At 39.7% G+C, this 13308-nt stretch overlaps 1 protein-coding gene across 1 annotated transcript; it reads right to left on the bottom strand.

Moving 5' to 3' along the window:
• Window positions 1–977: 977 nt before the first annotated feature.
• LOC105865012 (adapter SH3BGRL) lies at window positions 978–2503 on the bottom strand. Its single transcript, XM_012753294.3, is given in 1 exon segment — window positions 978–2503. A coding segment is annotated over 1 exon segment (345 nt). The 5' UTR covers window positions 2405–2503; the 3' UTR covers window positions 978–2059.
• Between the last annotated feature and the right edge of the window lie 10805 nt (window positions 2504–13308).

A 13308-nucleotide genomic window follows, 5' to 3' on the forward strand; every position in this document is an offset into this window, starting at 1 on the left:
GTGGCTTTCAGCCAAGATGCCAGAGGGGGCTCTGAACCGAGCTAAGGAAGCAGGAGAAGGTCTAATTTGAAAAGGCCTGCTTGGGTGAGTTTGTGATACCTGTAGAACATCCTTGTGGTGAGGTTTGTTCATTCACAGCCTTGGGGACACCACCACTGTCACCACCAGTTCTGTCAAGGTGAGATGCACCTGTTTCCGTGGGCTTGGGCTGCCATAGCAAATGCCACAGACTGGGCCCCTTAACAGACACTCACTGTCATGCAGTGCTGGGGACTAAGTCTGAAACCAAGGTGTCGGCAGGGTTGGCTTCATCCAAGGCTTCTTTCCTGTGCTTGCAGGCAGTCACCTTTTTGCTGTGTCCTCACACGGTCTTTACTCCGTGGGGGGATACAGTTCATCCTGTAGGAGCATCTTCATGGTAGTGGACAAATTAACCTGAAGGTGGCTCCGCCTCTCATCCCTGAACATCAAAGCCTGGCCTGGGAGGGCTGAGGATCCAGCTGCCAACAGGTCCCACCTTGTCCTGAGGCAGGTGACATTCCAATGTCGGGGGGGGGGGGGGGGGGGGGGGGGGAGTGTCTTGCAGGGTTTATAAGGTCGACCTCTTTGTTGTCCACCTCCAACAGACCGAGAATGGATGAAAGGACAATCTCTGGTGACTCAAGTCTTGCCAGGGGAAGAAAAATCATGCTTTTGTTTCCTTAAAGTCAAACCCCAACAATCTCATCTCACTTTTTTTTTTTTTTTATGTTTCTAAAAGTACTGAGTTTATTTTAAAGCATCACATCAAGTTTTAATTTCAGTAAACAAAGCCATGTCTTTATTACATGTTGATTTTGGCAAAGAGTACAGACTTGCATACAACAGATACAATAAAAGTAGTTTAAGTAGGTGTTTACTTTTAGTAATATAATAGTATGGAGCTAAAGTACTATATATATATATATATATATCTTCTGTGTAAGTGATTTAGGCCATGTTTCTTGTCTTTTTAGAAGTCTTTAGAATTAATATTTCTAAAGTTGCCCCTTTTATTTGATACTTGTGCTTTTTGCTGGAATAGAGGCATAAAAAAGATTATCTCTGCTTAGATTAACGTACTCACATGTGCCTAAAATGAAATTAAAAGATCAGATTTCTGAGAAATAGTGACATTCATGATCACAAGTTATTTGGGGGGGGGCACTAAGATTTCTTTTAGCAAAAACCCAAGGAAAACTAACTTTGGGCAATGATTGGCAACCTATTTTACAATAATCAAAAGTCTGAGCTCAGTGAAGAGAATGCCATTTTAAACCTACTTATCCCACTTCCATGATATACACATGTGTATTTCACTAAGGGAAGAACTTAGAAACATGATTCCATTCTAGCTGTGTAGTTATACAAGGGAGTTATCAACTGAATGCATCTATTGCTTTTTGGGGGGGTAGGAAGTCATCTATTCTGATAACTGAAATATGCAATTAAAGGCTATTTTTAGAAACCTGGAAAACTTGGGGTTCAGTACACAGAAGTTTCATCTACAAAATAATGGGAATGTTATAATTACCACAGAAATTACAATGTTTACCATATAAACATCATCTGCAAGTACTTTTTAATCACAATGACATCACATCAAAAAGGTACACATTCTTGTTCACTGAAATTAGGCAATTTTGGAATAAGAGACAGATTATTTCTCTCTCTCTTACTCTTGCTCCTCTCTCCTTTTTAAACTCCTCAATGTTGAGCTACAGATAAACTTAAGCTGCAATAATAATACCAAAAGAAGGTGAAGGGTGTTTTCTTTGCAAAATGACTAAAGTACATAAAATGCCTTAGCAGATAACAACACTATTATATCTACTAAAATTTTATCTTCATTTCTCATTCTCCTCACCATAACGCTCACATTTTAATTATATATTCATTTTGATTGTGTGCATGTGAAAACACCAACTAATCTATTATTTCAACATTAAGCTTACTGTTTTTGAAGCCAAAATAATTTTGCTATTCTATGAAAGTAATGGAGACTCATTTTTCAGGAAGCTTAAGGCAGAATACTTAAGGTTCATGCTTGCTGCTTTGCCTGGGCTTCTGCTTCCTTTGAACCAGGTGGTGCTGTCAAGCCTAAAAAGGCATACACTGCATTATTTTCTCTGGCTTCAAAGAAGGCATCATAGTCCCCACGGTACTAGCTTTCATTGAAAATCTGAGGTGGCAGGGGGTACCCTGTGGCTGGTCGACTGTTTTCAGGTACATTTTCTCTCATCCACTTCCGATTCTCTTCATTTGCTGCAATATCTTTTTCTTCAAATCCTATTTTGTTGGCTTCTAAGAAACCAAGCACATCTTGCTGTTTCTTCTTAATCGCCGTAGAGCCAGAGGAAGATGCAATATATACACGGATCACCATCCTGGGAATAGCGGCTGCAGTAGGTTGGGTCCTGAAAAGGGTTGCGAAGCAGCTCCAGCAACGGCTGCAACTGAGCTAGGGGCCAAACAGAGGTTGGTGGAGGAGCTCATCTCACTTTTACTGAGAGCTTCCTGTGTACCAGGCACAGGAACCTGGTGTATTATCTCATTTCATCCTCACACCAGCCAATGTGCAAGAGGTCTCCCATCATCATCTTTGCTTCTGAAGATGAGAAACAGTTTTGGTACATCCTACAGAGGGTCACCTGGCTGGGCAACAGTCATGCTGGGCTTGCACCCCATCCCATCCATCTGTTACAGAGCATACGACTCTCACCCCACACCACGTTGCTTTTCTTCAAGGTGATTCTACTACTGTTTTATCTAGAAACATTTCTAATTCTTCTTGAATGAAAGTTCTTAGGAAAAGGTCATATCAAGAAAGTGTTCTTATGTCACAGTTTTCAATTATTTCTTAACCCTGTGACTCTGGAAGCCTTTGCCAGGGTTTTGGACTTGGCTGTTGGGAACAGCCCCGTGTGGACATCGTGTGGGTGTCTGTCGGTGAGAACACATGCAGGCTCCACATGCAGTCCCAACAGCGAGATGGAACGGGAGAGGAGGGCGGGGGGAGCCAGAGCTGGCCCAGAATAGAGATGGCAGTGACAAGCAAAGTTATTTGCTAAGAAAATGTTACATTAAATATAATTATTTTCTGAATATCCTTGTCTCATCTCCAGTGTGCCATCAGATGGAAATCACCAGGTATCTTTGGAAATCATCTCGAGTTGGAAATCTATGGGTACTACAGAAAATTGAGTGAATCCACTGGGGATGGAGGGAGGAATTACCTTACATTTCATACATTTTCCAACCAGGACAAGTAACTCAAAATAGATTTTCTTTCAGTGGCTGCCACAGAAGCCATACAAGATTTTGGCACCATCATAACAGAAATATGTTTTGAAAGATAAAAAATATGAGTCAGAAAGAATTATCTTTATTGCTTAACAGATATGTCAACCTAAAATAACAACAGAGAGAGTGGCCCTACAAAGAAATGAGGATGAATAGAAATGTGAATAAACAGAAAGATTATAATCCAGGATACATGTGCTATGACAGATCACAGGTGTATCTAGGGAGGTTGAGGCAAAGGGAAACTTTTAAAGGCAAAGAGAAGTGTGGACAAATTGTTTTGAAACACAGTTTCATGGGTGACAGGGGCTTGCTAGAGGACACAACATGTGCACTGGCCATTGCTAGGAGAGGGTCTTCACAGGAGCGGCTTTGACTGCAAGTGCATGGTTCAGTCAGGCTACTCACAAGGTTGCCTTAGCACTGGCTGTTACTGGAAAGATGTCCCCATAGAGCTGGCCTTAACTATACGGCTGTGATTTGGCAGAGTCTCTCATGATAGTTTTTGTTATCAAACAAATATCTGAGAAGACTCTCCCTTCAAGGCCTCCCAGCTCTATTTTATTAGGATTTGACATAAGCGCCTCCATTCTGATTCTGACAACTTTCACAGATCTACACCCAGCCCACCTGCAACTAAGATCATGTATGGGAGTTTGTGGACTGTTGTCCCCTGAGGACTTTCCCTGGCCACTCTGCATGTGTGTGGCCAACCACCAGTGTGGCTTCTAGAAGGCATCTGTGCATGGCTGAGAGAAGGGTTAGAAGAAGGCAGGTGTGGCTGCTCCCCAGTCTGGGCAGGGGCTGTGGGGATGGAGTGAGAAGTACCCTCCAGGTTCTTCCTAAATCACTTTGGGCCTGTTTCCAGCTGGAGAACACCCCGCTTTCCAAATGGTATGAGTGACTAAGACACATAATGAGTGCTGTAAATACGTATAAACATCAGTTATCTTGAATTTCAAATATTCTAGAGAACAAAAATGGATTTATTTTCCTCATCATTCAGATGCATTCTAGTACTTTGTTTGGTAATTAATTTCTTACTCACTCTGTGCTGGCTCCGTCTGCCTCCTGGACAGAGGAGAAGTTTCTTACTTCTCCTTCTGAAGGACCTGTGAGATCCCGGAATGGCGGGGCCTCAGGGAGTAGAGACCTTAGAGATAGAAAGAGGGGCTGGGTGGGCATGGTGGCTCACACCTGTGATCCTAGCACTCTGAGAGGCCAGGGCAGGAGGATCACTTGAGCTCAGGAGTTCAAGACAATCCTGAGCTAGAGCAAGACCCCGTCTCTACCAAAAAGAAAAAAACCAAACAGCCAGATGTGGTGGTGAGCACCCATAGTCCCAGCTACTCAGGAGGCTGAGGCAGGAGGATCACTTGAGGAGAAGTTGAGGCAGGAGTTGGAGGTTGTAGTGAGCTACAATGAGACCACTGCATGCTAGCCTGGGTGATAGAGTGAGACTCTGTCTCAACAAAAAAATCAAGGAAACTAGAAAGAAGGCCTGGAACAGCTGTAAACTCCCTGAGGTCCCATGGCCCTGGAATGCCAAAAATTCTGCCTTTCTTCCGCATCCCCACTCTCTCCTTCCTCTCCCTTCTCTCAAAAACATTGGGCCCCTGTTATTACCCTCCCACATCTAAGTTAACAAATATTCCTTCAGTCTTAAGTACAAATCAACATCTTCTTTGCTAAATGACGTTCCACCAGGACTGCCAGCCATCAAAAGATGGCCGGATCTCCAGCCATCAAAAAATGCCCTCATAACTCAGGGGTCACACAGCTTCTGTCCTCTACCACATTCATCCTTGCACCACATCTGGAGCATCATCGCTCATACCTGACGCTGGAGATTGTGAGATGAACAATGACTAAGGAGGACTTAAATGTCTGGAGTTTCCCTAGTTGAAATCACTCAGGCAGGACCCACAACAGTGGTCAGGAGGAGATGGCATCCAATGAAGAGAAGAGCTAACCATCACACCAGGTGAACCAGCGGATGGCCTAGGAATTCTAGACGCTACCCACGGAGACTTGCTATAAATAATCTGTGCATTTGAGGTCCTCTTTTTAGCCACTCCAGATAGTAACAACTAGTGTCCAAGTCTGACCATCTACAATGTGCTAATGAGAACCTCCTCATTAGAGTTATTTATTAATTAATAATGTGATATAATAACATTATAATATTATTAATTATCACCATTGACAAGTGTGAAAAAGAGATGAGAAGGTTTGGGAACTTTCTGGAAAGAAGTCACTTAGGTATGTAATATTATGATATAATAAAAAATATATATTTGGTCTTTCTCCTCAGTTCCTGCCATAAAGCTCCCAAAGCCCTTGGGATTTCCTGAGTGATGGAACGAAAGGAGTGCCTTTTATGATTCATAATAAGCCCTTTCAACCCTATCTGGGCTCATGCAACTGAGGTGATACCTGATGCCCCTCTAGATGGCTTCAAGATGGGGTCTGATCACCAGAGGAACCAGCCATGTGATTAGAGGGTAGGAGCTTCCAGCCCATTCCCCAGACTCCAGAGAGACTGAGTCATCACCAGTAGCCAATGACTTAATCTTGATAAGTGCACAGTGGAGCCTCCATAAGAACCTAGAGTAAGGGGTTTGGAGAGTCTAGGTCAGTGGATACCTGCAGGTGCTGGAAGGGTGGCACTTGGAGAGGGCAGAAAGCTCTGTGCCCCTCTTCCAAACCTCGCCACACGCATTTCTTCTATTTTGTGGCTCCTGAATTGTAGCCTTTATGATAAACCAGTGAGAGTAAGCAAAGCATTTCCCTGGGTCTCCGTTCCTGCACGTTATGGAATCTAAGCTGCCGATGGTTCGATAGTTTGCTGGCTGATGCATCAGAAGTCCCAGCAGCTGGAGACTTGCAATTGATGGACATCTGAATTGGATATTATTAGCAGGGGACAGCCTCAGAAACACAGCCTCACCCACCTTCACGCTAGTCATTTCCTCAAAGAACCTCTCACTGCTCAGCTAGGGCTATTGGAGCACGCTTCCCAGGACCACTCTTGCTGTATTTCTGAGCCCTGCACCTGGGCCTCGGAAGCCCAGCCACATTGCCAAGCCAGCCCCACCCTCCCAACAGGAGTCCCTCAGCCCTGTGGGCAGGCTCGATCCCAGACACGAACCCCAGCATCCCCAGCATGCCTAAGCAGGTTCTCCTTAGAAAGCAAAGCTGAACAGAACTCACAAGCATGCATAATCTTCACAGCCTGAATGAAAAGATCTTTTGAAAACTAATGTTATAATCAGCAGATGAGTTGATGCATTGTATTCTTTTTTTTCCCTCAAAATTTCATAAATACTTCGTCCTTGCTTGAACAAAGGAGAAAACTATGTTTACCTTGTTCAAAATTCTAAAGTATATCTGGGAAGTATATTGTTAAGAATAGCTAATAAAATTTTGAAAAACAAAGATAAGGAGGTGAAACATACCCTAAAGATTATTATAAAGCCAAACAAAACAATGACAACCAAAAAAAAAAAAAAAAAAGAAAGAAACCCAACAATCATAACAATACATAATGACCCAGAAGCAATGAAATAAAATAGAAAGTACACAAATACATGTGAGAAATAATAAATGTAAATTACAAACTAGTGAGAAAACAAAAGATTTTCCAGCAAAGCATATTTGTACAATTGGCTGAGTCTGGGACACAGAATAACGTTTTAACTTTTCATCTTGAACAAAAATGGATTCCAGATGGATTAAGGATTTTAATATAGAAAACAAAGCCATAAAAATAACAAAAAAAAAATACGAGTGAAAGGTTTATATTACATCAAGGTCAAATGGGGACCAAAGAAATGATACCAAAGGCAAGCATGTCAACAAGATGGTTTTGGCTGCAAGACATTTACAAGGCCAGGAGCTCAGAGTACAAAGAGCCCATATATCACTTGCATCAATATCTAAAAGTTATAAATCAATCTAACAGATTATTAAATTAAAAATGTTTTATCCTTCCATATACTGCCATAAAAACAAAAACAAAACATTTATGTAAAGCTATGGTTTTTAAGACCGGAAGTTGGCAAAATATCAAAGACTAAATTTAATAATCATTGTGTTGTGTCTGAGTGTTCTATTGTTGAACCAGCAATATTTGGGAAAATCTTAAAACAATATACGTGGGTAATAAAATCTTGCATTTCGTCCATAAAAACTGTTTTCTTGCCTTCACTTTGGCAAAAATCACTACATATTTAAATTTTTTTCACCTCATTTGTATTCCCTTGACACTAATGATCTAAAGAGTTAAAAATAAAATTTAATTGCATTCCAAGTGTACAAAATTTGAATTATTTTCTTTAAAAATATAAATTGAATGAAAATTAAAATCTAAAATTGTTAAATGGTTTAAAAAAATTTTTTTCCTCTAAAATATGAAAGATTATCTATTAAAATTAAGAGACAGAGTTTTAATTAATGGCTATCAGAATTTTAAATCAAAATTATTTATGCAGAGCAGAAAATTTAAATTTATTTTTATTAATTATTACTAAATATTTTAATAAAACATAACACTGTTTGCAAACCTAGCATTCACCGTCCTTGCTACCAGTATAAAAAAATGAAATCACACTTCACACCTGTTATGTTTAGGGGGCTGTGTGTATAAAATACTCTATAGAGAGAAATGATATTAATCTTTATAGAAAGAGTAGTGTGCGTGTATACACATGTGAGTGTGTGAAATACTCTATACAGAGAAATTTATTAATCCTTATAGAGAGAGTACTGTGTGTGTAAAATACCCTGTAGAGAGAAATGATATTAATCCTTATAGAGTATTATGTGTGTGTATAAAATATTATATGTACAAAATTTATTTTAATCCTTATAGATGACTCCTTGGCCACCACTGCACTTGAGAATGTCACATTAATCTAGAAAGATCTCCTGATTCAAGAATCTGAATAGGCCTGTAATGCTAGCACTCTGGGAGGCCAAGGCAGGAGGATCGTTTGAGGTCCGGAGTTCAAGACCAGCCTGAGCAAGAGCGAAACTCTGTCTCTACTAAAAAAAATAGAAAGAAATTAATTGGCCAACTAAAAAAATATATATATAAAAAAAAAATTAGCCGGGCATGGTGGCGCATTGCTGTAAGCCCAGCGACTCAGGAGGCTGAGGCAGCAGGATTACTTGAGCCCAGGTGTTTGAGGTTGCTGTGAGCTAGGCTGATGCCACAGCACTCTAGTCTGGGCAACAGAGTGAGACACTGTCTCAAAAAAAAAAAAAAAAAAAAAAAGAATCTGAACAGGCAAAGAAGCAGAAAAATGGACACTCAGCCCAACCAAGAAATTGTACTTTAATACAATTGATGACCAGGTCATCATGCTGCCTTTTCTCTCACAAGAGCGTTTCTGTCCCCACTTCTTCCTAATCAAGTACAGCATGTCTTCTCAGTCTTGGCAGCCGCACAGCATGCGCACTGGCCTGGTATTGGGACACCGTCACTGTTTGTTTCAAGACCATGGGGCAAGAGGTGCAAAACTGTTTCCAGGAACATGGATGACATTAGTCAGAACAGCTGTCATTTAGGATAGGGACTCCAATCCCTAAGAAAGCACTGGCTTTGACGACATTCAAAAATCACTCTTTTATAAAACAAACAAAACTAAACAAAAACTCCATTAAATTTAAATCCATTAAAATTAAAAAGCAAAACTGTATTTGCAACATATATCACATCACGAGCCGAGAATAGAAACCACAGTGTCATTACTATGTAAAAAAAAACCAAATTTTTTAAGTGCCCCCCAAAGGAAAGTGTGTAAAGATAATGACACCAAACAATTCACAAAAGAAAAACTGTAGATGGCCCCCCAAAGTCTTCCAAACGTAGTAGTAAAGGGCTCGTGATACATGCCCTGGGCAGGCTGAAGGCCTAGTGTGTGGAAGTTCAGGAGAGGCAGGAATGGAGCCCATGGGGAAGGAGGGATGAGGGTAGCCAAGGGCCCCTTGGACACACTTTCAGGAAGCAGCGTGAGGCCATCACTGCAGAATGCCACAGGAAGATCCAGTAGGGGAGGGACCTGCCTATTCACCCTGGGAGTTGGGAGAAGAAAGAGAGGAAAGGCTGTGTCTTCAACAAGGGTATTTTGGCTATTAGTGGATGACAGAGAGTAACCATCAACCCCTGTTGCTCTGTGGGAGTCTGTTCTATGTCAGCCACTGTCCAAGGCACCTTCAGGGACACCTCTGTGAGACTCGACAGCCTTTTTCTCATTTGCCAGTGACCTCTGAAAGAACCAGCTCAGTAAAGTGATGGTTTTGCCAAAAGCAGATTCAATAATCACTTCATAATAGGAGACTCAAAGCTATTTTAATTAATCGTTTCCTCTATAGCACAGACATTAGCAAAATCACCAGCTTTTGCTTAACTCTTATTGGATTCTACATTTAAAACATCATTTATTCTTTAACAAAACACATAGGTAAAAATTTTCTGTTGTCATTATTAGCCTAATCTAGTAATAAGTATTTAACTAGAATTTCCAAATAGCTAGTGAGACAAAAAATAACTTATTTGCCATTAACTGTGCTAAGCATTATTCTATTTAACAAAAGACTTTATAAGTCATTATTAAAAGGAAATATTATAAGAGTCAAACCTTGGAAACCAATCCAGATAAGACTGTAACACATTTCTAAGTCATCCTTTTCATAGACACATTCTCATTGGAATACTATGCTAAAGTAAGTGGCACTAATTTTATCCTAGATTTAACTAAACTAAAATAATTACAATGCTCCATTTTAGTGTTTTAGGGGAAAAAAAAGACTGTTCTCCATTGATCCAGTGGATTACTGCACTCTGCTACTCTCCTGGCCTCCCCCCTGCAAATTATCATCTACTTCCTAGAGGAATTCTCCAAAGATGTTAATCACTTGCCAGCTTTAAGCAGAATTTCTGGATTACATCTGAAATTGTACCTGATTTTGCTAAATAAGCACTATCTAAAAGAACAAGGAAGAGTCTGGTATGGATGCCTCACAGAGCAACTAACTCTGGCCAATGTGATTTTCCTCTGCCTTCCTGAAAGCATCACAGATAGAGCAATCAAATGCTCCCTTTGGCCATTCCAAGCCATGCAGACTCCAGGCCTTGGAAAGATCACCTTACAGCTCCCTACGGCTCCCTACGGCTCTTCTCTCACAACCCATCTCAAGGTATTATTACCAACATTGTTGTTATTTTGCACTATGCTGTTGTGCCATTTTCGTGAAAAGAGTCAATATAGTATACATAGCCAGATTACTAACATGCCTAGACAAATCAATAAATTTTAATTTTACAAATTTCACTAATTTATTTTTTAAAAAGAATCCTAAGATGCTACTTCACCTTGAGTCACACTGCTGGTGTTTGTGTGTGGTTGTACTTAAGCAATTGGTCTAAATTCATATCATGTCCAAAGGTTAAGGATAATAAGCCTAAGTGTGCAGGCACATAGTAAGTGCTTGTCAAGTGTCTGTATACTGAACGCTAATGAAACGTGTGTTCACCTAGACTACTTTGTTTCTCTAATTGTTTCTGAAGCATAACAGATTTGTGAGATCTTGAACTGCTAATCTACCTTCCATATTGTCATGATTCACTCCCAGCCTTGTGATTCCGGCAGGAATGCCCAATGGGGTAGAAGAGGAGACTTGACTTTGGCACTAGACTCTGCACGGAGGCAAGGCAGATGCTGAGGGAACTCAGTCCCGTGGGAATCGCCTTGTTCAAGGGATGCATAAATATTCAGACATGGCTCAGGAGATGGAAGGCAAGATCATGGAGGGGCAGGTTGAAGTGGGATGGGAAATGGTCCCAACTTCAGAAAGAAAGTTAACACTGGTCTGGGTGGACAGAGGGGACAGAGAGATGTGTTAGATTTGGTCCCTGGAATGGAGACACCACACCCCAGCAAGGCAAGGTCTTGAATAAAAGTGAGATAGACACTAAACCCATTACAGAAATAAAAACAAGACTAAGGTGCCAAAGTGTAGGCAGAATTGCTTGAATCTCTCAGAAATAAAGGAAGGTCCATTTATTATGAACCACCTAGTCAGAATTGGGCTAGTTGCAAAGGGGAAACCTTGCTAAGCTTTCAGGGTTGGTCTGGACAAGTTTAAGTATCTGCCCAAGAAGAAAAAGGAAGAAAGGAATGTCCTTGTGGTTTCAGCTAAAGGAAAAAGGATTCTGAGGCTGAGCTGCATTTGAGGTGGGTACTGACATAGATAATTATAACTAGTGTAAAGTCATTCCACCAAGGCTATAAAATCATTTAATTTGACCCAACATAATTTTTAAAACCCCTATTTTAAAAACTGGGAGGAAGGGAAGGCATTAAGTACAATTTCTCTCCAAATTTGATAGCTTTTTAAATCAGATTTCTAGAGACAAGTGAATAGCACATATACCAACAGGAAACTTTTGTTTTAAAAAACTGTTACTTCAGACTCTCACTTCTTAAATCACAGCTCTCAGTTCCCATTAGTATTATAAAAAAAATTGTAAGACTTTTAAATGGGCAAAAACTGAAAAAATAAATTACTATGTGTCCTTTCTGGGCATCCCCATAAACTGTCTTTCAGCCATTTTACAACTCTGTAAGTAGAAAATTGATACTAATGCAAATTATTTTTGTCCATATAAATGCAAATTCGTGTGTCTAGTGGAATACAAATGATTATTGATCCATTTTGCATCTAGTTGGCCACTGAACAATGAGGGTTAGGGGCTCGACCCCCTCACAGTGAAAATCTGAATATAACTTTTTAGTCCCTCAAAATTTAACTATTTATAGCCTATTGTTGACCAGAGCCTTATCACTAACATATATTTTGTATGTTATATGTATTATATACTGTATTCTTAGAGAAAAGAAAATTATAAAGAAAATACATTTACAATACTGTACTAAATTTATTGACACCATAAGTTTACTTTATCTGTTTCTAAGACGAATTGTCTGTCTGAAACAGCAGGCAACTGAACCTGTGGACCTCAGTCTATGGTGTTTATCAAGCAATTAAACTTTTTCTTGTAATGTCATAACTTTGTTTCTTAGGATCAATTCCACATCGCTAGTGGCACTTCATATGAACCCCATGCTATTGTTCAATTTTTATGGTGTTGCATTTAACACTATGAAAAATATTTAAGAACCTTGAGAGATCACTTCTTACTGTGGTAGAAAATTTACTGGAGAAATGAACTGTTCACTTGGAGATGATTAGCATCACATAGCAGTTTAAGCGGATACCCCCAACACTTGAACTCCCCACAACAGCAACATGAGGTGTCCACAAAATTATTACAGTAGTACAGTATGTACTACAGTTAATGCATCATGCAGTTATGATTTAATACTGCATCTTTACATTTACATGTTTCTCATCTGTGAATGGTGCCACATACCGTATGTGTTTGTGTAAGTTTTGATAAATGTTAATTTTTTATAAGAGATCTGTGTATACTTTGTGGTAGTAAATGATAAAATAGACTAGTGCCTATACATATTCTATGTATTCATGACATACCTAGCTTTTTCTTACAATTTTTCTGTACTTCTAGGCTATACCATTTATCTATAAGTTTTTCAAATAGTCGAAAATCTCCAAAAATTTTTTCCAATATATTTATTGAAAAAAATTTGCATGTGAGTGGACCTGTGCAGGTCAACCCCATTTTGTTCAAGGGCCAACAGTATTTGGACAGTTATTTTGGTATCCCTTCTCTGCCTTTATACATGAGGCACTTTGAAATCTCCTTTGAACAATTTGTAACATCTTACTGGTTCCCTTATTCATTAATGAATTAAAGAAAATCTTTGACATGTGTTCATTTTATATCAATATGAGAATCATGATTGAAATCTCTTTTAAATATTTTCTTTTAGCACTACAGAAGGATTGAGAATGCTCAGTCAATTGGAAAGATGAGAGCCTGTATTTCTGTGTCCTAGA

Source organism: Microcebus murinus, chromosome 8, assembly GCF_040939455.1.
Source record: "Microcebus murinus isolate Inina chromosome 8, M.murinus_Inina_mat1.0, whole genome shotgun sequence".
NCBI lineage: Eukaryota > Metazoa > Chordata > Mammalia > Primates > Cheirogaleidae > Microcebus > Microcebus murinus.